Below are 26,963 nucleotides of genomic sequence, written 5' to 3'. Positions count from 1 at the left end.
ATAAAAAGAAAAGAATGCACATACAGAAAGGTCTTTATTAGTTGGGTGTGGTGACCATACACCTTTAATCCCAGCATTTGGGAGACAGGCTGATAGATTCTCTGTGAGTTTGAGGCCACCCTAATTGACATAGTGAGACTTCTCAAAAAAAAAGGTCTTTATTATGCTGAAATGTTGGATGCTTGCCTGTTAACTATGAAGGCAAAAAGAACACTGAAAGTATTCCATCAGGAAACTTTATGGAGATGGAGCTATGCTAACAGTGCTCTGCTAGCACTAGGTTCCAGCCCCAGCACTGTGGGAGCCGGACATGGGGTCCCAAACCCTAAAGGGAGGCAGGAGGATCAGGAGTTGAAAGCCAGCTGAAGGCACACAAGACCCTGTCCCAGAAAAAGGAAGAAAAAGGGGAAAAATAATGTTGGGTTGTGGTTTTAAAAAATACTAATAGTGGAGAGATGGCTCAATGGTTAAGAGCCACTGCTCTTTCAGAGGACACCTGTTCAGTTCCCAGTACCCACATGCCAGGTGGTAACTGTCTGTACTCTAGTTCCAGGGGGATATGACATCCTTTCTGGTCTCCAAGGCACATGATGCACAGACATACATGCAGGCAAAACACCCACACACATAAAATAAAAACACAAGCGGTATTTTTCATATGCCAATATATTCCTTATGCAAAATGCAAGTTAAATGATACGTAAAAGACTCTGAAACATGAAACATTTTTTGAATAGAAAATCAAATGATCACAGTTTTTTCTTGTATATGCTTTATGTTAGAATTTTGTACATTAGGTGTATAAAATACCAAGGCAGGAGCTGGCGAGATGGCGCAGTGGGTGAGACTACTTGCTGCTCTTCCAGAGGACAGTTTAGTTCCCAACACCCATGGTGGGTGGTTCAGACACACCTGTAACACCAGCACCCCCATCTGACCTCTGAGGGCACTGCACTCACACGTATAAGTACACACACACACACACACACACACACACACACACACACACACACACACAAACACTTAAAAATAGATCTGTATTTGGGACAAAATACAGAGGAAACAATATTCTGTCTAGTTGTCAAATCTTGCTCTGTATGCTACGGACTTGAATGTCTCTACATTTTTAAGGACTGTTTTTGTACATTTATTCATTCATTTACGTAGGGGATGAGCAGAGGGATGGGGCACATGTTTTTGTACATTTATTCATTCATTTACGTAGGGGATGAGCAGAGGGATGGGGCACATGTTTTTGTACATTTATTCATTCATTTACGTAGGGGGTGAGCAGAGGGATGGGGCACATGTTTTTGTACATTTATTCATTCATTTACGTAGGGGGTGAGCAGAGGGATGGGGCACATGTTTTTGGAGATCAGAGAACAACTTAAGGGAGTCGGTCTTCTACTGTGTGGGTCCTTGAGATTGAACTGAGGTCATCAGGCTTGGCAGCAGCTTGACTTGCTAAGTGATCTTGCCAGCCTTGAACTTTATTTTTTTATTCTACACTTAAGACTATCTCTGTGTGCCAGGCAGTGATGGTGCACACCTTTAATCCCAGAACCCGGGAGGCAGAGCCAGGCAGATCTCCGTGAGTTCGAGGCTAGCCTGGTCTACAGAGTGAGTTCCAGGACAGCCAGAGCTGTTACACAGAGAAACCCTGTCTGGAGGGTGGAGGGTGTGGACATCTCTGTGCTTGGCACTATGCTAAATAAGTCCTATGGAGTCAGAAGCAGCTCTGTGCTGTTTCTTTTCAGGACTGTGAGTGCCGAGTGCATACATGTTCCTTCACACCGAGAACCAAGAACCTGGTAACAGATAGTAATGAGACACATTCTGGAGCTCAGACTGACCTCAGACTCCCAAGTGCGAAAATTACATGCATGTGCTACCAAACCTTGTAGAAACAGCGAGAACTGCTTTTTTCTTCAGGGACAGTTTCTTGGGTATCTGAGGCTGCCTCTGCCTGCTAAGTACTGGGATTACAGACATCTGCTACCATATCTGCTTTATATGCTGTCAGAGAATAGAATTTGGGGCTTTATGTGTGCTAGGTAAACACATTACCAGCTATATCCTCAGCCCAGAAAAATACTTCAGAAATAAAGTTAGAGGCTGGGGAGATGGCTCCATTGATAGGAACACTTACTTGTTGCTCTTGGAGAGGATGCAGGTTAGCTCCCAGCACCCACATAGTGGGCTACTACCACCTGCAACCTCAGTACTAGGCATCTGACATTTTCTTCTGACCTTCATAGGCATGAAGCACACATGTAGTACATGTTCATATATGCAGGCAAAATATTCATACACATAAAATCTAAAAAAATGTGTTTATAGAACATTTCAATTACTGAAGTAGAAAAAGTTGAATGAATGTGACTTTTACCCTTAAATAAAGTGAGGTCGTTGTTTTGCCCTTTGGACTTCATAGCAGTTAGAAGAAAAGAGTGAAGATCAAGATGATAAGGAATGTGTGAAACAAGCTATCACAGCTCTGCTTAACGTCCAGAGTGGCATGGAAAAAATATGCTCCAAAAGTCTGGCGAAGCGAAGACTGAGGTGAGTATTTTCCCTTTAAACCCTCTTCCTTTCTGTCCTGAAGGCTGTGGTATAAATCAGGGCCTTAGCTCCCTCCTCAAGTAAACAATGGAGAAAACGGTGTGAGTGACAAGCTTGCTCTTTCACAGGAAGTGACATCAAAGCCAGGAGAATTTGTTATTGTTTGAAAAACCTTTCATATTTGTGCATTTTCCCTGCATACTCCCAGACAAGAGCTCCTGAGGAGCAGCTGGTGAGCTGAAGGGGACAGAGCAAAGTTGACGGGTAGATGCACCCCAGCGTCACTGTTATGTCAGTCAGACTAGAAGGTGTTTGCTAGTTTAGTTAGGGACTATATAACTCGGGACATTAATTCAGGTAGCAGGTCTTCTGCTTTCTTATTTATAATGTGCCATATGCTCTTATCTTTCCGTCTTGTTCCTTTAAAAACACAATTTACTTTCATCTATTTTTTTTTTTTAACTGCATTGGGCTACTTTTTGATATCTGTCTTTCTAAATATTTAGTACTCAGGCAGAAATAATCATTTTGTACCTGTATTTATATAGTTAGATATCACTGTTATTTTTATCACTGTGAGAAAAATGTCTGTGCTGTTGTAATTTCCAGAGTTGTATGATTGCATATATTATAGTTAGGGAGTTAGTACGCACCATGTCAGCAATCTTTCAAGTTCTGTTTTACCCTGCCACCTTATCTGCGTGAACTGTAGGTTCTGTCTCTGTGTACTAATAGTGTTTCTTCCTTCACCCAGTGAGTCTGCATGTCGATTTTATAGCCAGCAAATGAAGGGAAAGCAACTAGCCATCAAGAAAATGAACGAGATTCAGAAGAATATCGATGGTTGGGAGGGCAAAGACATTGGACAGTGTTGCAATGAGTTCATAATGGAAGGAACTCTTACACGTGTAGGAGCCAAACATGAGAGACACATATTTCTCTTCGATGGCTTAATGATTTGCTGTAAATCAAATCACGGGCAGCCAAGACTTCCTGGTGCTAGCAATGCAGAATATCGTCTTAAGGAAAAGTTTTTTATGCGAAAGGTACAAATTAATGATAAAGATGACACCAGTGACTACAAACATGCTTTTGAAATAATTCTGAAAGATGGAAATAGTGTTATATTTTCTGCCAAGTCGGCTGAAGAGAAAAACAACTGGATGGCAGCCCTGATATCTTTGCAGTACCGGAGTACCCTGGAGCGAATGCTCGATGTGACCATGCTGCAGGAAGAGAAGGAGGAGCAGATGAGGCTGCCTAGTGCTGATGTGTACAGGTTTGCAGAACCAGACTCTGAGGAGAATATTCTGTTTGAAGAGAACGTGCTGCCCAAGGCTGGGATTCCAATTATCAAAGCAGGGACTGTGATTAAGCTGATCGAGAGGCTCACATACCATATGTATGCAGGTAAGAGACAGGAAATCTTTGATTGTCTTTCTCTGCTCAAGCTGATTGATTTGATGGGTGCATTATGATGCCTGAATTAGAAAACTAACAGCAGGCAAAGACTTCTGACAGAAGCTTTGGCTAAAACCATCACTCTGTTTCTCCAAGTCTTTACTTCTTTACCTTATTGACAACCATTATTTTAAACCTAGACTCTTAGTTAGAAGAGAAAGGTCACTAGTCTGAAGTTATCCAGTAAAAAGCAGTAGGACAGGATGAAGCATGAGTGAGTGAGTGTCTAAAAGTGTCTGCCCTGTGTTACTGCTTTTCTTATTCTATCACTGGACTCCAAACTAAGTGGGATTTTAAATAGTCACCCATCATCAGAATTGTGCTGCTGGCAGAAATATGTACAGTATTGCCTTTTCTTAGTCTCCATTCCTATACGTATTTAGGAAATCCGGAAACCATTTTCAGTTTTTTGTTCTTAGTTGTTATTTATGCAAACAGAAGACAGACCAGTCTGAACAACCTAGAAAGATACTAGGCAGGATTCAATACAGCGGTTAAGAGGTAAAGGGCATATGTATGTGAGTTGTTTCATATGCTCCCGACACACAGTGGGATGCCTGGTCATTGTCACAGCTTAGTGCTGTGGTGGAGTAGACAGCATTGAACTCACACTCTGTCCCTTCATGTCTCAGAACCATAGTTTTTCATCTCAAAAATTAACATCAAAATAGCTACCTTAGTGTGTTGTTGAAAAGCATAAATGAAATACTGAATGTGAAAGCTATTTAAATGCATATTTTCAAAGAATGTTTTTTCTTTAAAAGACATGTGTGATTTAAAATCAGTATAAGTCATAATATGGTATTCTTAAATACCTGAATGTGAAAATTAAAATCTATCCCCATACTTCTCATTTAAATATATTCCTGTTTTTAGGAAATGTATGTTTCCGGGGAAAAGTATTTTCCCATTTTTTTAAAAGTCCTATAAGCAGGCTCCCTGTTTCCTTTGGAAGGTGTCCTGGGACTAGTGAGGTTAGGCTTTTAAACAGCTGTTTGTTTATCCACTTCAGTAAACCGAAGACCATTTAACAAGGCTCTTCTGCTCAGTTTATTTAATATACAAGCAGAGCTCTATATGGCTGGGAACTACCAAAGGGAGAGAAGTGAAATTTGAGTAACTTTTTTATTAGTATTCTCAAACCACTTTATAATGTCATATATACCACTATCCACATTATGTCTGGGATACATAAGCTAGAGCTTAGTTTTGCTTTCAGTTATTTGGACTCTTAACAGGTAGCTCTTTGAGGGCCTTTTCCATAGTCAATCGATAGCATTTACTATTACTAATCATCCAAAGGTGAGTTTCACCATGATCTGGCTTCTCCGAACACGCATTATTCAGTGGTAGGTGCATAGTAGCTGAGACATGTTGAATAATAAGAGGAGCCTCATTTGGGGTTTTAAGAGTTACAGTTTTCAGTAATTTTATGACCTATCTATTCACTTGATCTTTATCAACTATACTATTTAAAATTATAGCTGGGCGGCGGTGGCACACGCCTTTAATCCCAGCACTCAGGTGGCAGAGGCAGGTGGATCTCTGTGAGTTCGAGGCCAGCCTGGGCTACAGAGTGAGTTCCAGGACAGGCACCAAAGCTACACAAGAGAAACCCTGTCTCAAAAAAAAAAAAAAAAAAAAAAAAAAAAAAAGAAAAGAAAGAAAACCAATAATTATAAAAATACTTTGTTAACCCAAAATTTGTGGATTTAAAATACTCAATTTTTTGACAATAAAAGTTCAAGTTGTTTACCTTGCCACATTGTCTTTGTTTTTAAGTCCTTGTGAATTAAAAAATCTGTTCATTTTATCCTCAATACTGTTTGTTTGTTTTTTAAGAAAGGGACAAAACAAAAACCATAGAAGTCACAACAAAAAATTAAGCAATACTTAATTTTCCCTACGGCACAGTCAGTGAGGAGCACTGGAGACTCAGTAGAGCAAGCGCTTCTACAATCTGTTTTTATGATATTCCTGTACATTTGTAACTAATGTGTTTAACAGAATTAATTTATGACTAGCAGTTACAAGCTACAACTAAGTGTTTTCTGGGAAACTATGCCTTTTATTTATTTTGGCAAATCTTTTTTTTTTTTTAAATGAATATACTTCAGTAAGCTAATAGGTTTTACGTGGTCCGGCAGCTTTCATTCCTTATGTGTTCAATGCTACTAAAGTCCATTTTTGTCATGATATTATCACATACATTTGATGACTTATCAACTTATAGCTTTTGCATAAAGAAATATTTTCTATGGTCTTTCTTAATGTAACACTTAAATTTCTAACTTAGTACAATTTTGATGAAGTTAAGTGTACTGGAATTTAACTTAATGACATGATTCTACTTTTTTTTATAAGATTTTTTAATTTTTATGTGTATGTCTATGTACCATGTGTGTACAGTGCCGGTGGAGTCCAGAAGGACTAGAGTTATAGATAGGACTTTGTTAGGATTCAAACCCAGATCCTCTATAAGAGCAGCCAGTGCTCTTAACTTCTGAGTTATCTCTCCAGCTCCTGTTTTACTTTTTAAAGCTAAAAAAAAAAAAAAAAAATTTTAAATCCTTCTAGTATTAAAAAAAAGTATGTTATAACTAAGTTTTTTGACATCTTTTGTCCTGTTTTGAAATTTAATTGACTTTTATATTATTTGACAGGTATAACTGGAATCCACCAGCAACTTTGATAAGTTCTGAGCTTGACGTACATGAAATTAGTGTTACTAGCCATACTTTGATGTCTGCTTCCTGAAGTCTTTACTTGCAGTATGGAACTTTTTAATAGACCAACTACTCTATAGAGTCCATTCTTGATTATTACAGGCAGAATAGAGTGTGCTTTCGATAGACATTCATGGATTTATAAGACATACAAGCAGTAGTATAAGGCCTCCTCCAATGACAACAGATAGAGTTATCACTTGTCTTGATATAAACATTAGTCTGTTGTTACCTTTTATTCAGTCTCCCCAAATAAAAAGGGGATTTTGGATTTGGTTAGTTGGTTATTAGGTGTTTTTGTTGGAGAACATGTGGGTTGTGGCTTACACCAAAACAAGCTAAACTTAGTAACTCACTCTTTTTATTATATAGTGAAAGGCACTGTATATAATACACGAGGAAATTTAATTAACCATGATGTGACACAGACAGCACTTAGATATCAAGCATCTAGACTACTAGGAGTTGCTCAGACATACTGAAAACACAAGAGGAAACTGACTTGCATATCATTAGCTCAGGGTTAACTTGGCTTCCGCTGACTTGATTTCTCAAATGTTACAACAATCAATTACAAATGAGGGCGACACACCTTTAGTGCCAGGAGCTGTCCATACCCTCAGTTTATAAACAAAAGCCCAAGACCCCCAAGAGTTGTTTAATTTGCTAGAAATCCTATCAGTTAATTCCAGAATGAAGCCTAGAAATTAACTGCTTTATTCAGCAGAATATATGTCCATTTCCCACTGACACTTTCAAACTGAGTTTTAAAAAGTTATTTTAATATGATAACACTTTTAAAAAGTTATACATGATTAATAATAAAAACAAATGGAGTTTTAATTACTCATGATAGTTATTCATTTGGGACAAATACAGGTATATTATGAAGAGATATAGTTTTCTTTTTCATTGAAATAGGTAATAAGTTCTGAGTATTGTGATGTATAGATTTGCGTGCAGTTAGATCCTATCCGTCTCTTATCCCTGAGCATGAAAACTATTCCATCACTGGCCTGTACCCTTAGCCCCATCGTTTTCTTTACTTTTCTGTGTTATTGAGGGAGGACAGGTAGGCAGGCTGGTGTTAAGTTCATCAGCCCCCGAGTGTTGGGGTTACAGGTGTTTGCCACCAGGTGTTTTCCTGACAAAGCCCCATCACTGGGCTGTCAGAATAGCTCGTTCTGTACCTGGAAAGCTTTCTGGAAGAATGCACTTCTCTCGAGGTGAGTTAGGGTACGGGGAACATCCCCGAATAATGACTAACTGATGTAGTCTAACTCTCCGCTTGTCTTTCCTCCTGAATTCTGGAAGGAAACCACTGGTTGGGTGGGTTATTTTAAGTTTGGCAGTGCTACAGAGAGACAGTTTCCTTACCCTGGAGTGAGCAACCACCAAGGAGGGTCACAAGGGAAAGGGGGGCCGGAAGTTCATTTCTTAGGGCTGCTGGAGACAATGAAATGCAGCTAGTTAGGAGCCAGAGCGGCGCTGGTGGGAAAATGGCTGGTGGCAGTGCATTAGTCTGGTCATGAGTGGTAGGAAGTGGGTACCACTGAGGCAAGGGTAATGACAATGCAGAACACACATAAGTGTGAAGAACTGTTTCCTCCGTGTGGTCAACTTCTTTTGTGGAGGGAGGAAATTGAGAAAACTTCAGCTCTTTTTCTTTGATGTATTTACTGCTGTCTCAGCACTCATGCAGCAGATGTTCAGAATTCTCCGATAGGTTTGGGTCTGTGTCTCCCTCCGTGAGTTCAGTTTAGGCGCTTACCTTTTAAAGACTGGACACGTTTTGATCTATAGGGCGGTGCTCTGCTATTTTTAAACACTGATTTTTTTCAAGTGTTTGTGCGTCAGCATAGCGTCTGTTTCCTTTTTTAAGGAATTCAAAAGTGATTGTTTATAAGTCCTTGCTGAGGAGCTTATTGTTTCTTGAGGTTTTAAATGGCTGCATTAAAAGGGAGTATTATCACATGAGCAGACATCCTGATTAACAGTGTTCCACTATGATGGATGGGGGATGGGTGTTCTTCATAAATAGATTTATAATGTAATAAATATTTCATAAATCTTATGACCTTGCCATATTAAATGCCAAGTGTTAGGGACAGAAGAAGGAGAATTGGTGACCTAAAATCTAATATGCTATATTCTGAACACTGGATATACTGTAGATATAGTTGAAGTTCAGAGGATTTTGAAAAATTGTGCACCAAATGACAAAGAATTATCCAGGGGTGGGGTCAGCCAGAAGGACAGCAAAAAATAGTAGCCATGGTCTGGGGATGTAGCTCAGTTGATTGAATGCTTGCCTGGCACTCATGGAGCTCTGGGTTCAATCCCCAGCATGCACCTCATAAACTGGTGCTGGCCCCTGTCTGTCATCTCTGCCTCTAGCACTCAGGAGGGCGAGGCAGGAGGATCAGATGTTCAAAGTCATCCTCAGCTACATAGTAAGTCCTGGGTCAATCTGAGATACATGAGACCCCATCTCAGAAAACAAAACAAAAAATACAAAAATAACTACAGATTATTGTTGAAGAAACATGGACCTATGCCAAGAACTTGAGATTGACTCTGTAGGTATTTGTCTAAAGAAGGTGTGGCCAGGAAGAGACAGAGAAGCTACAAACGAGGCAGGAAAAAGTCAGAAGAATGTGACCTCTGGTGGGTTAGAAAACTGCAGGGGATTATGTCTGAGTAATATGTCTCTAGAGTAGCCTTTGCTTACACACCGGAGAATTTCAAATCGGGCTGCTTTTTATTAATGAATATTTGTTATGCTTATACCTTAAAGCCAAACTCTGCCTGACTTTCTTCTTTTTATGTTTGTCTCCTGTTTGTGAAATACCATGTCAGAATATGAGCAGGTCCATAACTGTGCCACAAGCAAACAGCAATGTATTAGTTCCTGTCACTGCCTGTTAAATGGAAGAGACGGTACTTTATTGTCTTCGGAAGTTATATAATCTGTCCTATTGCTGAGGCTTTTTTTTTTTTTTGGTTTTTTTCTTTTCTTTTTTTCTTTTTTTTTTTCGAGACAGGGTTTCTCTGTGTAGTTTTGCGCCTTTCCTGGAACTCACTTGGTAGCCCAGGCTGGCCTCGAACTCACAGAGATCCGCCTGGCTCTGCCTCCCGAGTGCTGGGATTAAAGGCGTGCGCCACCACCGCCCGGCTTTTTTGGTTTTTTTCAAGACAGGGTTTCTCTGTGTAGCTTTGCGCCTTTTCCTGGTAGCCCAGGCTGGCCTCGAACTCACAGAGATCCACCTGGCTCTACCTCCCAAGTGCTGGGATTAAAGGTGTGCGCCACCACCGCCCGGCGAGGCTTTTTTTAAATATCAGATTCACTTAGTTCTTTGCATTGTCTGTCATAAAGATAAAGGTCTCCTGTTACTGATGTGACATAGCATGTGCTTGAGTCATTGAGATGGAGAAATCAATGCAACAGCAACAAAAATAGCTTCTGGAATATGCATGTATAGTTTTTCCGTATAAAATTTCAAAATACAGGTAAATCATCTCAAAATAAGTTTGTTATTCATTAGGAATTTTTCATTGCTTTAGATTAGAAATAATTTTGTGTGTGTTTGTGTGTGCGCAAGTGTGCATGCGTATTAAAACCAGCATGGGAATATGGGTAGCTTTTAATTCCTTTTTTTTTTAGTGCTTAAGCTTTTGCCAGTCTTCTTAGAAGAATTTTAATTCTTCCACATACACCTCACCCTCCCTTTTTTGGCAAGGCTGCTTTCAGCTTCCAGCCAAGACAAGAACAAATTAAGTTTCAGTCACGTTAGACCACACTACAGCCGTGGTTACTGCAGGGTATTTATTCCATTTGCCAGTGCCACACTACAGCGGTGGTTACTGTGGGGTAAAAGCCTCTTTGACAGTGTCTTAGCAAGGACAGCTGCTGCTTTCTGACCAGACTGCTCATTTCCAGTGACTTCTGGTGCCTCTGACCAGCTTAGCAGTTACAACTGCATTCTGATGTAATCATTTATATGAACTTATATAATGATTCTGTTTTTAGATCTCACAGCTAGGTAAGGCTTATAGGAATCCTTTGATCTGAGGGGAAAACAGCACCAGAGCTGGAATCACATGGCCATGTACTCTTATGTAGTTGTCCTGACCTACTCTCCTCCCAGAAACTGTGCAACATAAATGTAGGATGTTACGTGATGACGTCGGGAACTGATGTGGTCCCATCTGACTGATGTGGCCCGGAGGCACAGCATGCCTTTCCCAGTATAAGCATGTTACTGAAGTAAAGAAATGGCTCAAGGAAAAGCAAAGTGTTTTAAAATAGATTTGGCTTAAGATGATGAAGACCCCACTTTAAGAAGTAGTCGTACTTTTCTTAAAACATACTTTAATTCACTTGGCACTTGCTTCTCTTCTGTCTGAAACCCATAGCTTTTAGCCTGATGTTGGGTGGCATTTGAAAAAAAGTAGTTCTGAATGTGGATGTTAGATCATCAGCCTGAAATAAACGTATGTTTTGAGGAGGAGTGGGTCCACACTCTCAATGCGGACCACAGCCCAGAGATGCTCAGAGACCTCATCTAGGATACACAGCTCTCTCCAGCAGGGACAGCCGAGCATCCCAACTGTGGCTGCCCTGTGGCTTCCTGAACACATGCTATTTTGAGAAGCCTCACCTTACAAATAGATTTGCAGAACAGGAAGAAGGTTCTTGGAAGGGAGGGTTGTGATGGAACCGATAAATATCTCTGTTTTAAAATCTCGTACAGCCTTCTGTTTTTAAATCTTTTCTTCTGGATGAGACATTAGTCTTTAACTGAGGATCTCTGTAACTGAAGACAAACAATAAAATACCAACAAAAAGGAAATTATTAAAAGATTTTATGTATTTAAAATACTTTTATCAGTAACCGCTCTAGCTTTAGGAGACATAAACTAAAGGATGGAACATTAAATAAAACCAAAAATTTCTTTAGCTGGAGGCATGGTCACACATGCCTGTAATCCCAGCACTTGGGAGACTAAAACAAGAAGATTGTGTGTTCAAGGCCAGCCTGGATAGCTAGCTAGGGCCTGCCTCAAAGCAAAAAACCCCCACAATAATATCCTTTTGTTCTATAAATTTTTCTTCAAATTGAAAAAAATATTAAGTATATAAATATTTTCAACTCAGGGCTGTTTGATAGTTAAATCAGATCATTATCTTGATGATAATGTATACCAACAGATTGGATCAGAGTTCTAGCTTGTCATAAATCCATGAATGCCTTTGAGGTAAAAAGTTACTATGTGATCTCTTAAGGCTAAATTTAGGGTGCTTCTTAGAATCAACTTAGGTAAAAAATTTCTAAATATACACTAATTCCACTAAACCTTGTCCTAATAAAAAACTTCTTATAAAACTTTGGTCAATAATGTCTAGGTGTTTACTGCCATCAGAATTTCCCATGTCTGTAATGTAAACAGGGAAATGTTCCCACAGAAGACTCAAGTTAACTGATGGTCTCCCTTCATTTAAAAATTTAGGACTAAGTGTGGGTAGACCTTAATGAAATCTGAATTGTAGAAGTGAGTGGATTTTTTGAAACTGTCTTACTATGTATCTCTGGCTGGCCTTGAATTTGCAGAGATCTGCCTGTCTCTGTCTCTGCCTCTGCCTGAAGTTAAAGGTCCATGCCATCACACCCAGAGAGTGAGTGCTGAGAAAGGGACATTCCCTTCTTTATGCACAAGACAGGCCTGCGTCTTTTGTGCTGGGAGAATACTGTCAAGGAAAGATCGGAGGAGTCCAGCCTGAACAAGTGATCTGACTCAGTGGGCCTCCATTTCATTCCATGGAGATGCGCATGCAAAGTAGGCCTGGAAGAAGGGTCAGAACCTCCTGCTCTTAGAGGGTTGCAAAGAGATAAAAACAAGAGGTTTTACGACGATTTTGTTGTTGTTGTTGTTGTTATCTCTACGTTCACACATGTTCATGAAGTACGCCACAAACAAGCTGTGTGTGTGTGTGTGTGTGTGTGTGTGTGTGTGTGTGTGTGTGTGTGTGTGTGTGTGTGTCTCAGAGGACAGCTTTTGGGATGTGATGACCCTGACTTCAGGGTCATCAAGCTTGTGTAGTGAAGGACTTTTACCTGCTGAGCCATCTCATCATCTTTTCAATAGCTTAGAGGGGTGTGAAACTTTTTTTTTTTTAGCAGTTATAAATAAGGCCTCTGGCAATTGAGACCATCTAAAAACTACAGAGCTTCCCCTACTACTCTGTAAGATTGAGTTTCTAGTCTTGGCTCTGTTAACATGACCTATAGGAAGTCATTAAACTGATGTCAGGAAGTGCGCAGGTCACTGCTACTGCCATATCTACAAGGTAGATAAACTAGCAGGTGACACTTTGCCATCCTGGTAGCAAACGGGAACCTGGTTCAAGTCCTGCCCTTGCTTTTTCCCGTTGCACATTCCTTTGCCAATGAGAAGTTTGAGACAGGACAAGAAGTCAGTTGATTATATTTTACAATCATTGTTTTGTTTTTGTTTTTCTAAAGCTGCTTTAGGAAGAACAGAAGCTAGAAATACCTTACAAAGTGCAAAGCCATCTACACAGTTAAAATACTTGGGAACTTTTAAGACTGAGTCTTTGACCACTTTTGAAACTGAAAATAATAGTTTTAATCATTGTTTATCTGAGACTTTAATACTTTTCTTTTTCTTCTTAGATCCCAATTTTGTTCGGACGTTTCTTACAACATACAGATCTTTCTGCAAACCTCAAGACCTGCTGAGTCTCATAATAGAGCGGTCTGTCAATTTTAAATGTTTAAAGTCTGGTTCTGAAAGGGTTAAGATTCATGTTTTTCATAAATGTGTCAAAAAAGCTTATTGTAGTTGATTGAACTCTTAAGATAAAACTACTGGCTTTACAAAAACATGCTAACTTTGATTATTTAAGTAATTTCTCTTTTTTTTCCATTGATTTAGTATTTAAAATTCCAATTTTTCAGGGTTTAGGCTGCACTGGGGATTGAACCATGGGCCTTTGGTTCAATCTAAGCAGTATTCCCAACCTAAACTAATTAAGTTAAAGAACTATATAAATATGTATGATGTAGACTCTTACACATAATCTAAGAATTTGGGAGGTAAAGGCAGGAGGATCAGTTCAAGGTCATCTGACTAGACATAGGGAGTTTAAAGCTACCCTGAAACCACGTCTTTAACGAGACACTATGCTTCACACGTTCTAAGCAAATTTTCAAATAGACTACATACTGAATAAAATGGATCTTATTAGTGAGCAAATGCTTTTATCAAGGAAAATGGTTTTCATTTACCCAAAGAGCAATCAAATTTTAAGCATTAGTCAGCCTTAAAATTATGGCTACTGATTTTAATCTACAGACTAAAAATGAACATTAGACCCATTTGTTTTAGATTTTACTTGTGTTTTATTTTACTTCTAGCTAGTATTAGCTCTGCTGGCAATATTAACTTCTTTTTAAAAAAATATTAGCCTTTACATTATAAAAAGCCTTATGGATTTTCACTGATGTGTATATCTGTAGTAATTTTTTATAGTATTCTCTTGATTGTACTGGTAAGTATCAATAAAAGTTTATGAATCTGGATTTGATATAATATTTTCATTAATTGTTTTTCTGTTTCATGTTAGATTTGAGATTCCAGAGCCTGAGCCAACAGAAGCTGATCGCATCGCTATAGAGAATGGAGACCAGCCTCTGAGTGCAGAGCTGAAGAGGTTCAGGAAGGAATATATCCAGCCCGTGCAGCTGCGGTAAGTAGTAAAAACAGATGTGGCTGCAGTAAAACCAAAGCTTCTCAGATGTGTTTCAAAGTGGACATGTTCAAGAACTGTTCCCAAGCAAGGTGAGGGGAAGCAAACGGAATGGATTAATTCAGAGTCTCATCTGAGTTCTTACAAGCTTTAGGAGACTGTTTACTTGGTAAGAGCTGCTCTTGCTTTATATGTACACTCACTGTGAGATCTCATGTAATCCAGTTGTGTTAATGCCACAGAGTGTTAAATGTGTGTCGGCACTGGGTGGAGCACCACTTTTATGACTTTGAAAGAGATGCAGACCTTTTACAAAGATTGGAGGAATTTATTGGAACAGTAAGAGGTATGTTTTTTTAATTTCCTACTTGTATATGTGATAAAATTACCAATGTGATTACCCTCAATTGATACCATTATAGCTGGTTTGAAAATGTTAAACTTTCTCATCAAACATCATTTTGGCTGGGTGTGGTGGTGCACACCTTTAATCCCAGTGCTCATGAGCAGAGGCAGGTGGATCTCTGTGAGTTCCAGGATAGCCAGGGCTATAGTAGTGAGACCCTGTCTCAAAAACCAGAACAATAACAAAACACAGGATTGACACTTGTAAATTGCTCAACAGTCATCCTGCTGACTCAGCACACTTTTTGTCTGTTTTAGACCTGCTAGACCACTTAATTGAAACTATGTGTACCTACTGTACACGTTGGATTTTTTTTTTACCACTGTAACACCATTGATAAAGGTGCATAGGTAAATAGAGCAAATCAGAGAGATAAGAAATAGCATATTACACCGACAGACTACTTTTAATGTCACCATTAGCCAGATGTGTAAGTTTGATTCTTTAGACTTCAGTTTCCTCAGGAGAAACTAGGGTTGATTATCTCAAAGTCTCTTTTACTTTAAAAATGTGTGATTGTGTGGCTTTAAAAGTGCCGTAGACAAACTTGGTTTTATATCCATTGTTCAGTCTAAATGAAAATTGGAAAATAAAGGGTTAAATAGATTACTTTCCTGTACAGTACAAAAGACAGCCATATCAAACAGGAGACCAATACGATCAATCAGTCCTCATATAATTGGGTTATAAAATACAATGTTAATCACATGTGAATGTGTGTAATTTACTTTTATTAATCTTTTAGTTTGCATGGAATATACCTTGGCTGGAAGGATTATAAAAATAGTATTTTAAACTAAGGTTCAAAATTTTGCAGGTGAAAAATCAAATCACTTTTTACATTCATTTAGTAAAGGTCTAGATATATGCCAAACTATTAACAATGACTACCTGTCTGGAGAAAGAGGAGAGGAAGATGGGGGAGGGGAACTCTTCGTATTTATTTGGCACATTTGAACTTTATAGCAATGATTTATTCATGTGTCACTTGTATTACTTTAAACATTTTTTAAAATAAAGTATTAAAGATTATTTAAATGTTTGTTAAAATGTATTTCAGGTAAAGCAATGAAAAAATGGGTCGAATCCATCACTAAGATAATCCAAAGGAAAAAAATTGCACGAGACAATGGCCCAGGTCCTAACATTACATTTCAGAGTTCACCTCCCACAGTTGAGTGGCACATAAGCAGACCTGGGCATATAGAGACTTTTGACTTGCTCACCTTACACCCGATAGAAATTGCTCGACAACTCACTTTACTTGAATCAGATCTTTACCGGTATGTTGTTCAACATTCAAGCTGAGAAGTTATTTCAAGAGTTCATTTTAAAAATGGAATACATTGTCTGCCTTTTAGGGGTGTCTTGAGATGTCAGTGAGACGGTATATGATAGATTTGTAGCATGAGGGCACAGCAGACAGCTCCGGTCTTTTTGTCCCCTTGGTCACCCTTGACCTACTTTGTGCTCTTTCTGCAGTTACCCCTGCTTGGTAAGCTCGGTTCAAATCTGGGCAGTACCAATTGTTGGCCTAAGTTTCTTTGTGTAACTTTGGTCTTCTGCTTGGTTCCTGCAAGGAAAGTGAGGCCAGAGACTGTACTAACTTGTAGGACTGAGGTTCCAGTGTATGCCCGAGGCATAGCACAGGCTGAGCACAACGCAGGAACATAGGAACCACTGCTGTAGTTACGCCACAGTACCACACACAGCTACTGCTGTATTAAAGTTAAGTCACGGCCAGTTATAGCCCTTTACAGTTGAATGTTGTTCATCAGTGAAACTATCTGAAAAATATGATTCTGGTTTTAAATTCGACTTAAAATCTCAAAAGTATTATCACTAAATGAGAAAAGGAGCTAAATTTATAAATTCTTCCACCTAAGTTTGTCATGGTCTCCAAATGTTGATTAGAATTTTAAATTTCATTTTCAGAGACTATTTTGCAGGATGGTTTTTCTTTTCTACCCACCTTAAGAGCAAAAACAAAAACATGAACAAAACAAACCAGAAATGAATTTTAGTACTTGCTATACCCTCATTGGTTACTTATTAGATACTATTTAAATAACCACCTGCCATCCTAAGTTAGTAAATACTATATTTTTTTTAAAGATTTATTTATTATGCATACAGTGTTCTGCCTGCATGTATGCCTGCAGGCCAGAAGACAGTACCAGGACCTCTGGAAAAACAGCCAGTGCTTTTAACCTCTGAGCCATCTCTCCAGCCCCCCGTAAATAATATTTATAAGTGCTAGGAAAGACATTATGTGAAAGGATGCAGTAAATAGAGAACCACTGTGGTGATATGCTGTAATGCCGACACTCAGGAGGCAGAGGATTGCCATGGGTTCCAGGCCAGCTGGGCTAGATAGTAAGAACCTAGCCAGGGCTACATAGGAAGACACTGTCTTTAAAAATGAATAAACGAGCAAGCAATAAATGCATTATACAAGAGTATCTACCAAAATATTTTAAATCTGAAAACATAAAAGAAAAAAATTGTAAATATCTTATTTTCACCAGCTTTCTGTTGGTGGAAGAGGAACGCTCATAATAGTTGTTTAGTTTTTTCTTACACAATAGATACACTGAAGGGGAGATGTGATGTGGATTTTATGTTGATAATTTTAGAGCTGTGCAGCCATCAGAATTAGTTGGAAGTGTGTGGACAAAAGAAGATAAAGAAATTAATTCTCCCAACCTTCTGAAGATGATTCGGCACACTACCAACCTCACTCTGTGGTTTGAAAAGTAAGTGCTGTTGACATTTTTGTTTGTAGCAATGGTTAGGGGATGAATTCCGGGGCTGTTTTGTTTCTCTATGTCACATGTCTTTTGTTCTTTCATTCCTTTTCTTAAAGTGCACTGAATATTTTCCTGGTGTGCATCTTAGTCTCATTAATATTTGAGTTTCTAATGGTTGCCTGCAGCTAACCACATGCATCTCCTTGAGCAGTGGGGCTGCAGATTGGCGCAGCTTCATTCCAGCAGATGCCTTCCCCCGTGTGTCTAGCTCCTCCCCTTTCTGCAGTTGGATACACCTTATTAATGGTGCAAGTTCAGCAGTGCATCCTTCCAATAACTACTTTGCCGTCTGCTATCACCACCTTAACCTTGAATGGCGCTTTCATCCTCTTTTTGTTCTGTTGTGGGCAGGGTATTACGTTTTTGTACTATAGACCCAAAAGTACATCCATACCCATTAAATCAGTTGCTTTTTAAACCAGGTAAGAGAAAAAAAATGAGGAAAAAAATGGGCATTTAGAGTGTTTTTATTATTCTATAATTACCTTTCCTGATGTTCTTGGTGTAGATTCACATTACCATCTGGGACCACTGGTTTTCAGTCTGAAGAGAACTTCTTTAGTGTTCTTATGCAGTGGCTCAGTAACAACAGATGTGCAGGGTTGAAATACTCTGCCCTTAGTTTTGAACACTAGCTCGATCTTCAAATGAGCTCATTTTCATTCTGTCAGTTCATATCTACTCTTGAGCTCTCCAGTTTTCCATTTCCACGATTCCGTTTGGTTCTTTCTGTCATTTGTACTACGTTCATGATCCTCTTTCTAGATACATGTTGTCATGACACCTTCCTTGTCATCTTTACTGCTCTCCTGTGGTTCTGTGAACATGTTCTCTGATAGTAACTTGAAATCCTCCTGTTAATCTGACAGCCGCTCACTCCCACAGGCAGTGTCCGCTCCCTGCTTTTATTCCGGTGTGTAGGTAGTACTTGCGGTTTCTTTATAGACTTCATAGCGGACACAGCAATGTTCAGTTCTGCCCTCTCTGCCTTCGACTGCTTGTTTCATTGCCACTTGAATGTGAAGTGAACTAAGCAGGTTAGAGCAGGGGATGCCATAGTCACTTGGGGAAGGCGGCAGGTTCCGGGATGGCTCACATCCACGCCTCCCAGACTGCGCACCCCAAGCTGTTAAAGGTTGAACTACTAATTGCCATGTTCACTCTTTTGTTGTGAACAGTTCCCTGGTAGCACAAACTGCTGTGCAGAATAAGCCACTGAAATTCTGGCTTCCTAGAAGGTAAAGTTTCTAGGTCCTTAATCAACTGATACTTGCTCTAATCCCAGGAGGTTCCCTCTTCAACTGTCTTCCTGGCTCTCTTGAGCAAACTAGGTAATGCACAGTTGAGGCTATATATCGTCTTTGTTTCTCCAGATTTCTTCTCAAGTGTCTTTCATGACAACTCCATTGCTCCTGAACACATCTTTAGGTTTAAAGCGTCCACCCTTTGTTGTAAATGGTAAGAGATTAGGAGCTATCTGTGTGAAATAGTTCTGGAGAGGAGAGCATTGCAAGCTCTTTCTAATGTAAGAGCTTAAGGTGAAGAGGCAGGAATCATACTGTGGCTTCAGGTCCTCTTAACCAACCTTTGGCATGGAACCACTATATCAGGAGCCAGACAAAGAGCTATTTTCTCAAAGTTCTAATTACCTACAGCTTCAGCCCATAAGTTGGCAAAAGGAAGGGATCTTCACAGGTGAAATATTAAATATTATAAAGTAAAATAAATACTAAACTGCTCCAGGTGGTGGCGGTGGCGGCGGCACACGCCTTTAATCTCAGCACTCGGGAGGCAGAGCCAGGCGGATCTCTGTGAGTTCGAGGCCAGCCTAGTTTACAGAGCGAGATCCAGGACAGGCACCAAAACTACATAGAGAAATCTTGTCTCGAAAAAACCCACTAAACTGCACTCAGATAATGAAGTCCTGCTCCTCAGGGTCGGAACCTAACAACTACCTCTCCCTAAAAATCCCGAGCTGTAACTAGATGCTCTTAACTACAACATCTGGAATAGATTCTCCAGAGAAAGGGAGGCAAAGAGGAACAGTCTTAGTTGAAATAGTCCACTCTCTTCTTCACGGAATTATAGATTTTTCCCAAACAGACAATCTCTCATTGGCAGCTTGTTCTTAGGGCCATCTCCAGAGACGTTGGAGTACTATGAGTTGGGGTGGGTAGGTGCGGTTTGTTTTAATCATTTTCACTGGAGTATTATAGAACCAAGAAGTGGTTTTTATATTTATATGTATATTTATATAAATTTGTAATTTATATATATTTATATTTTTATAACTAGGGACAAAAGAGAGACCTTAGCTTCGTATACTGGCTATTATTTTTCTGAGTAAAGGCAATGTATTTTGTAAAGATGTGATTCCCACAGTACAGGGAGTAGAAGAACAGGCAGCATATAAGACAGGCTGGATGAAGGCCTGAAGCAGTCCAAGTCACACAAAAGGAGAATTCGTTTATATTGTCAGAGACAGTATACCTCTAAGAAGTAAAACTAGAATTTTCTCCTAAAATGTTGCTCTCTGATTTTATTTTAAAGTTGATATATTTTCATTTACAGAAGCTCTTTTTTACCATAATAACTGTAACATGTCTCACTGGGAAAGAGAAATATAACTAATGAGATGTAGAGCACTGTCCCTGGGCCTTTCCCTAATCAGCTAGCCAGAATATACTTGTATAGAATTCTTTAAATATATAAACATGTTATGTTTAATTTGATAAGCTGTTTATTTTGATGGTTTCAAGTATAGTGGTTTTATTCTTAGTATTATGTTAGCCTCATCAAGAAATAATACAATCTGTGGCTTTACATTTTAAAAATTTAGTAAGATAATTTAGTTTTGTACTTAATTTTTCTTAGATTATAAACTATTAATATCACTGAAAACTAGATTTAATTTTTTTAATGACAAATTATTAATAAGTTCTCTAAAACAGAAAGAGAGAGTAAATGCTGATCAAACATTTTGTGTGTGTGTGTGTGTGTGTGTGTGTGTGCTTGAGAAGAGGTCTCACTTTGTAGCCCAGGCAGTCCTGGAAGTCCCTATGTCCTGCAGGCTGACGGGACAGCAGTCCTGGAAGTCCCTATGTCCTGCAGGCTGACGGGACAGCAGTCCTGGAAGTCCCTATGTCCTGCAGGCTGACGGGACAGCAGTCCTGGAAGTCCCTATGTCCTGCAGGCTGACGGGACAGCAGTCCCGCCTTAGCCACCCTAGTGCTAGGGTTTGCACTGTTGATCCGCCATACTTAGCTGGGTTTTTTAACTATTTGATGGGAAAATAACAATATAACATATATTATATATTTTGTCTTACTCTGTATAATAAACTAATATATAGATTCTCAATATGTTAAAAACAAAATGCCTTTTTTAAAAAATTGCTTCTAAGTAGTATGTTTTGTTTGCTTCTTGTTCTGGGGAATTGAACCCAGAGCCTAATGCATAGTGTACACTATACCATTGAGCTACCTCTCTTGCCATTTATTTTTTTATTTTAGTAAAATATTTCAACTGACTTTGCAATATACCAATGGTTATCTTAAGAGCTATTTCTACAAACATTGCCAATTATTTCTATATATTAGACATCAAAATTAAGCTGGATATGGTGATGTACACTTATAAGCTATCACTCAGCCATCACTCAGAAGGCTGAGGCAGAAATATTACCAGTTCCAGGCCAACTTGGGCTATATAACAAGGCTTTGTTCAGGCAAACACAGAAATGAATCACTGAAATAGGACTGCATATACACACACACAAAGGAAGCAAAGTTCTAGAACACACATTGCTAGAGCACACCTAAATGACGAAGATTCACACACATTCAGTAAGATCTTAGTTATTCTAATACTGATAAATAGAGGATGTGTTAAAATACTGGGGATGGTTGTCTGACTATAGTAGCCTGGATGTCAGAAAAAAGAGGACCATGCTCCACCAGAAGCCTGCCTTTCTCTGCAGTCTCCTATCAATCCAGTGCATCACTGTAAATGACTTTTCTGTAGTCACATGGAAGCCACACAGGCACTCTCCAGATTACTGTTTTCATTAAAACTTTTTGAATCATAGCTTTTTTGGGAAAATTCAAATTTTTAATTCTTTTCAATTTCTAGATGTATTGTAGAAACAGAAAATTTAGAAGAAAGAGTAGCTGTAGTGAGTCGAATAATTGAGATTCTACAAGTCTTTCAAGAGCTAAACAATTTCAATGGTGTCCTTGAAGTTGTCAGCGCCATGAACTCATCACCTGTCTACAGGCTAGACCACACATTTGAGGTAGGTTGTACCTGTGTTTTCAAATGAACTTGCACTGCTTAGTGTAACAGTAGGACTCTGCATGGCATGGCCGCTGTACTCTGAGCATCTGTGATGATCAGCATAAGACTGTACTAAAGCGGGTCATCAGCATGGTGTCCCGGAAGCTGAGGAGGGGATTCTAAGGCCCCATCTCTTCCACGGGGTATAACTAGTTAGTGGGTGCTGAGAGAGCAAGAGACACCTTTTAGTGGTGAGGTCCGTGTTCCATAAACAGTCTCGCCCATGCTCCTGTAAGCTCCCCTGATGAACTTAGCAGATCACTGAGGGAACATGACAGCGGAAGGGAAAACTGGTTGGGAAGCAGAAGGGCTCCAGGGGAGGAGGACTGGCCAGAAGGGCTGTGGGTGAATGGGATCAAAATGCATTGTAGACATGTATGAAAGCACCATAATTAAGTCTGCCATTTTGTATAATTATGATATGATACTTAATATTTAAATGCCCCATTTGTTTTTCCAATAATAGGTTAAAATATGGACTTACCTAAATTTCATAATGAATGGTTTCTCTTTTAAAATTAAGTGTTTCCATTCAGTCATAGGTTCCAACTTGTTAGAAGAAAAAACATTCATCTTTTTTTTTTTTTTTTGGTTTTTCGAGACAGGGTTTCTCTGTGTAGCTTTGCGCCTTTCCTGGAACTCACTTGGTAGTCCAGGCTGGCCTCGAACTCACAGAGATCCGCCTGGCTCTGCCTCCCGAGTGCTGGGACTAAAGGCGTGCGCCACCACCGCCCGGCACATTCATCATTTTATTTTCTTACTTTTGTGTGTGCACACACTCAAGTGTCTACCATGGGCACATGTGGAGGTCAAAAGGGTTTTGTGGAGTGGACTCCCTCCCACCATCTTGATGGTGTTCTGGGATAGGACTCAGATCACCAGGCTTGTGCAGCAAGTGTCCTTACCTGCTGAGCGAGCTTGCTGACCTACACTCAGTGGTGGATTAGTCACACTCAGTAACTGTCACTTATATGATATGAGGTGTGGCAAGATACACTGTCGCATGCACATTTCTAAGTTTGTACTAAGTGTATGAAAAAGGCTTTAAAAGAGGAAAAAAGAAAAACAGCATTAACCAGGCCTTTAATCCCACCACTTGAGAGGGAGAGGCAGGTGAATCTCCATGAGTTTGAGGCCAGCCTGACCCACATAGTGAGTTCCAACCTGGCCAGAAATACACAGTGAGAGCTTGTCTCACAAAAATATAACTTAAAAAATAAAAACAGTACTAGCATTCTTGGAGTCGAACTGATAGGAATGGGCCACAATGGTTAGTTGGGTATTTTTTTTGGCAAGATTTGCAATCCATTGTATAACTGAGGCCTCCTAATTTTTTTTTTTTTATTATAGCAAATACCAAGTAGACAAAAGAAAATTTTAGAGGAAGCTCATGAGTTGAGTGAAGATCATTATAAGAAATATTTGGCAAAACTCAGGTCTATTAATCCACCATGTGTGCCTTTCTTTGGTAAGTATTCTTCCTAATTTTTATTGTGCTTCTGGATAAAACATGGCATTTTATTAAATGAGTATAGAAAATAGCACCTGAATCCCTTTAGAATTTCTCTGTTAGGACTTTAAAAAAATCAAATCTATTACAGATTGAGTATCCTAAATGTAAAAGTCTACAATGTTCAAAAAAATGGAAACTTGTGTTAGTAATACCACAAGTGGAAAATCCTGTATCTGACCTTGTTTCAGGGGTCACAGCCAGAACATCAGTTCACTACAGACCCTGTCAAATAACCTTCAGCTGACAGACGTGGTAGCACACATGAGTGTGAGGCCAGCCTGGGCTACAAAGCAAGTCCCTATCTGAAAACAAACAAAATACATCCAACATGAGGCCATAGATGTAAGGCAAGTCAGTAAATGAATTTTCTCTTTAGACCTGGAACTCACACCCAGGATGATAGCCATGAGCACTCCAGATGGAGAGCAAGGCCGACCCCCGACAGGCAGGCGCTGTTACGGCAATCCTCCTGTCTCCTGTCTTTGTAGTCTCCTGGGACCCCGTGTTATTTTTGTGACGGTTGCAGCCCTGTTTGCACTCCTGATGGTTAGGATAAGGGATGTGCACCACCGTGACTCGCCGTGTGGTTAGTCTTGACAAAGTAGAAGGAACATGACCGTATCATTCCCTTGTATTTAATCATTTAACAAAACACACGTCTAGATGGTCACTGTGTGTGCCTTTGAGACGGTAGCTCAGCACATTAGGATTTTATTTTTACCAGCCCCTTATCTCCCTCCATTGCACTGGAGGATGAATGCCTTTCTTCCTTTCAAGACTGACTCTCCCATCTGAATTTATTGCTTCTCTTGGGTAGAGACTGCAGACTGTATCTTCAGTCTGTTGCCTTCTTGGAGATTCCTTTTTCTCCCACAGTTACTTATTCCCCACATTGTATATTCTCAGTATTTTTTTCATGCCCCACCCCCACCCCTGTACTTTTCCCCTACTTCAGAGCTTGTACTCAGGCAAATGCTCTTTCTGCTGGGGCTCTTTCCACCCCAGCTCTTGAATCAGCCTCTCCCCTGCCCACATACATGCTCTGGTAAGCCTTCTTCTGAAGGTTAGTAGAAACTGATCTCTCTTATGTTTGACTTCTTCACGATTTGGCAAATTTTCTCCTAACGTTATCTTTATCTATGTTTTTTTTCCTATGGAGTTTTAAGTTGTAGTACATAGAACAATGGTAATCCTGATTTTTTTTCAATGTATCTAGTCTCTCATATTTTATTGTTGCAGCTTTATAACTAAGTATTTTTATATTTGCTTGGTTTTCGTTGTTGTTTTTTGTATGTTTGGTTTTTTGAAACAAAAGTTTCTCTCTATAGTCTTGGCTGCCCTGGAACTCACTCTATAGACCAGGCTGGCCTCGAACTCATAGAGATCTGCTGTTATCTGCCTCCTGAGTGCTGAGATTAAAGGTGTGTGCCACCATGCCTGGCCTGCTTGTGGTCTTTTTGATGTGTAGATGGTATGTAATTGCATGCTATATACGTTACTTTTTTGCCATATCCATCTAAAGTATATTTTATACTTTAATCTTCTTATATAATCATTTACAGTGGCTGCATGCTGTCCATAAAGTTAATGTGACTATTTCATCATTACCCTGTGACTCAATGTATTATTTCTAGTAAAGTCAACAGATCCATTTACATACTCTGGAGTGATGTAGGAATAGGGAAAGCAACACTGTGACATAATAACCAAGAAGGGTGGGCTTAACTTTTGGCCGATGCCTTTCCTTAACTTCCTAGCAGTAAAAGGCAACTCAGGGGTCTGTGGCCCCTGGCTTTCCTTAACTTCCTAGCAGTAAAAGGCAACTCAGGGGTCTGTGGCCCCTGGCAGTTTGCTCATACTTTGATGCACACACCTCTGCAATATAATGTTCACCTCTGCAATATAATGTTGTGCTTACAGCACAGCAGCTTAGTTTTTTGCTCTTTCAAATGAGCAAAACTCTGGGAGAGTATCTTGTCTATTCTTAGTACCTAACCATGGGCCTGACACATGGAAGCATTCACCAGATTTTTTTTAGTGAATGAAAGAACCATATTATTCAGAACAAAAGATCATTTGGCCACTTAGACCACTATTTGATAGACATGCAGTCACATTTAGATCTACACATGCATACACACATACACAAACATATGTTTCTTTCTTAAAGAATCAAACTGGGGCTGGAGAGATGGTTCAACAGTTAAGAGCACTGACTGTTCTTCCAGAGGACACAGGTTCAAGTCCTAGTACCCACATGATGGTTCTAACTGTCTGTAACTCCCTCTTCTGGCACCAACAGGTACCAGGCATGCACTTGGTGCACAGACACACATGTAGGCAAAATACACATTAAATAAAATAAAAAGAATATTGAGGTCTCTATCGTATGTGCACATATACAAATGTTCCTTATAATTAAAAAGTCACATGCTTAAACATTTATATAGATACAGAATTTGGACAGTACTACCATGACTATATTCATTTGGCATTTATCAGGCATAAAATACTTTTCCAACTTTTATCCTGAGATTTTCCAAAGTGCTACTTGTGAACATCCTGTTTTTCCATTTGGTCCCTGTACTATTTCTTCAGTCACCTAAGCTCAGAGCTCAGAGCCTTCCTGCTATGCCCTGCCCCTGTCTAAATCAGAGAAATTGTTTTAAAATTTTATGGGGGGGGGGCTGTGTAGGTGCACGTGTGTGTGTGTGTGTGTGTGTGTGTGTGTGTGTGTGTGTGTGTGTGTGTGTGTGTGTGGGCATTCTCAGAGGCCAAGAAAGGGTGTCAGATTCCTTGAGACTGTTGTTAAAGGTGGTCAGGAGTCATCTGACATGGGTACTGGGAACCAGATTTGAGTCTTGTCAAAGAAAAGCAAGACCACATAACCACTGAGCCATCTCTCCAGTCCCAGTCTACTAAATTCTTAAAGAGTTTACCTCTTAAATTTGTATGCCCTCTACTATCTCCAACCACACAAAGTATTATAGCCTGTATATTGCTCTTCTTTGGCATTCAATGTAGCTAGCAATCCTAAAATGCAAAGATGTTTCTACTCATTACCCCGAGATGAAAGTTAGCCTTTTTCCTTCTTCAAGACAGACTCCTTGTGTCATCTAAGATGGCCTGATATTCCTGCATCACATGCCCAGAATGAAAGTTAAACTTCACAGAAGACATTCACAATCTGAGTACAAACATTTCAACTGGAGACTAATCTGGAGAATTGATTTTGGCTGTCATTGAATATGCACACTCTTAAGGGCACATTTGTTAGAAAGCACAAGAACTTATGCTTACTAAAATACATAGTAACTATTTTATGAACATACCTTGAAGAGTGGCCTTGGTGCCGAGAACAGACAAATAAATCATC

General features: G+C 39.5%; 1 protein-coding gene across 1 annotated transcript in view; it reads left to right on the top strand.

Moving 5' to 3' along the window:
• Sos1 (SOS Ras/Rac guanine nucleotide exchange factor 1) overlaps window positions 1-26,963 on the top strand; it is a 91,126-nt gene that overhangs the window by 50,243 nt on the left and 13,920 nt on the right. Inside the window, exons 9-17 of the mRNA XM_052746364.1 lie at window positions 2,438-2,565; window positions 3,320-3,975; window positions 13,448-13,529; window positions 14,401-14,523; window positions 14,766-14,869; window positions 15,990-16,212; window positions 17,566-17,685; window positions 21,871-22,033; window positions 23,425-23,542. Coding sequence (XP_052602324.1) covers window positions 2,438-2,565; window positions 3,320-3,975; window positions 13,448-13,529; window positions 14,401-14,523; window positions 14,766-14,869; window positions 15,990-16,212; window positions 17,566-17,685; window positions 21,871-22,033; window positions 23,425-23,542 — 1,717 coding nt within the window. The remainder of the gene's footprint in view (window positions 1-2,437; window positions 2,566-3,319; window positions 3,976-13,447; window positions 13,530-14,400; window positions 14,524-14,765; window positions 14,870-15,989; window positions 16,213-17,565; window positions 17,686-21,870; window positions 22,034-23,424; window positions 23,543-26,963) is intronic.

The sequence above is a fragment of the Peromyscus californicus genome, unplaced genomic scaffold, assembly GCF_007827085.1.
Source record: "Peromyscus californicus insignis strain IS unplaced genomic scaffold, ASM782708v3 Scaffold_1__1_contigs__length_55948999, whole genome shotgun sequence".
Classification (NCBI taxonomy): Eukaryota; Metazoa; Chordata; class Mammalia; order Rodentia; family Cricetidae; genus Peromyscus; species Peromyscus californicus.
The sequence above is the reverse complement of the archived record's forward strand: the minus strand, read 5'-3'. Positions and strand labels throughout refer to the sequence as shown.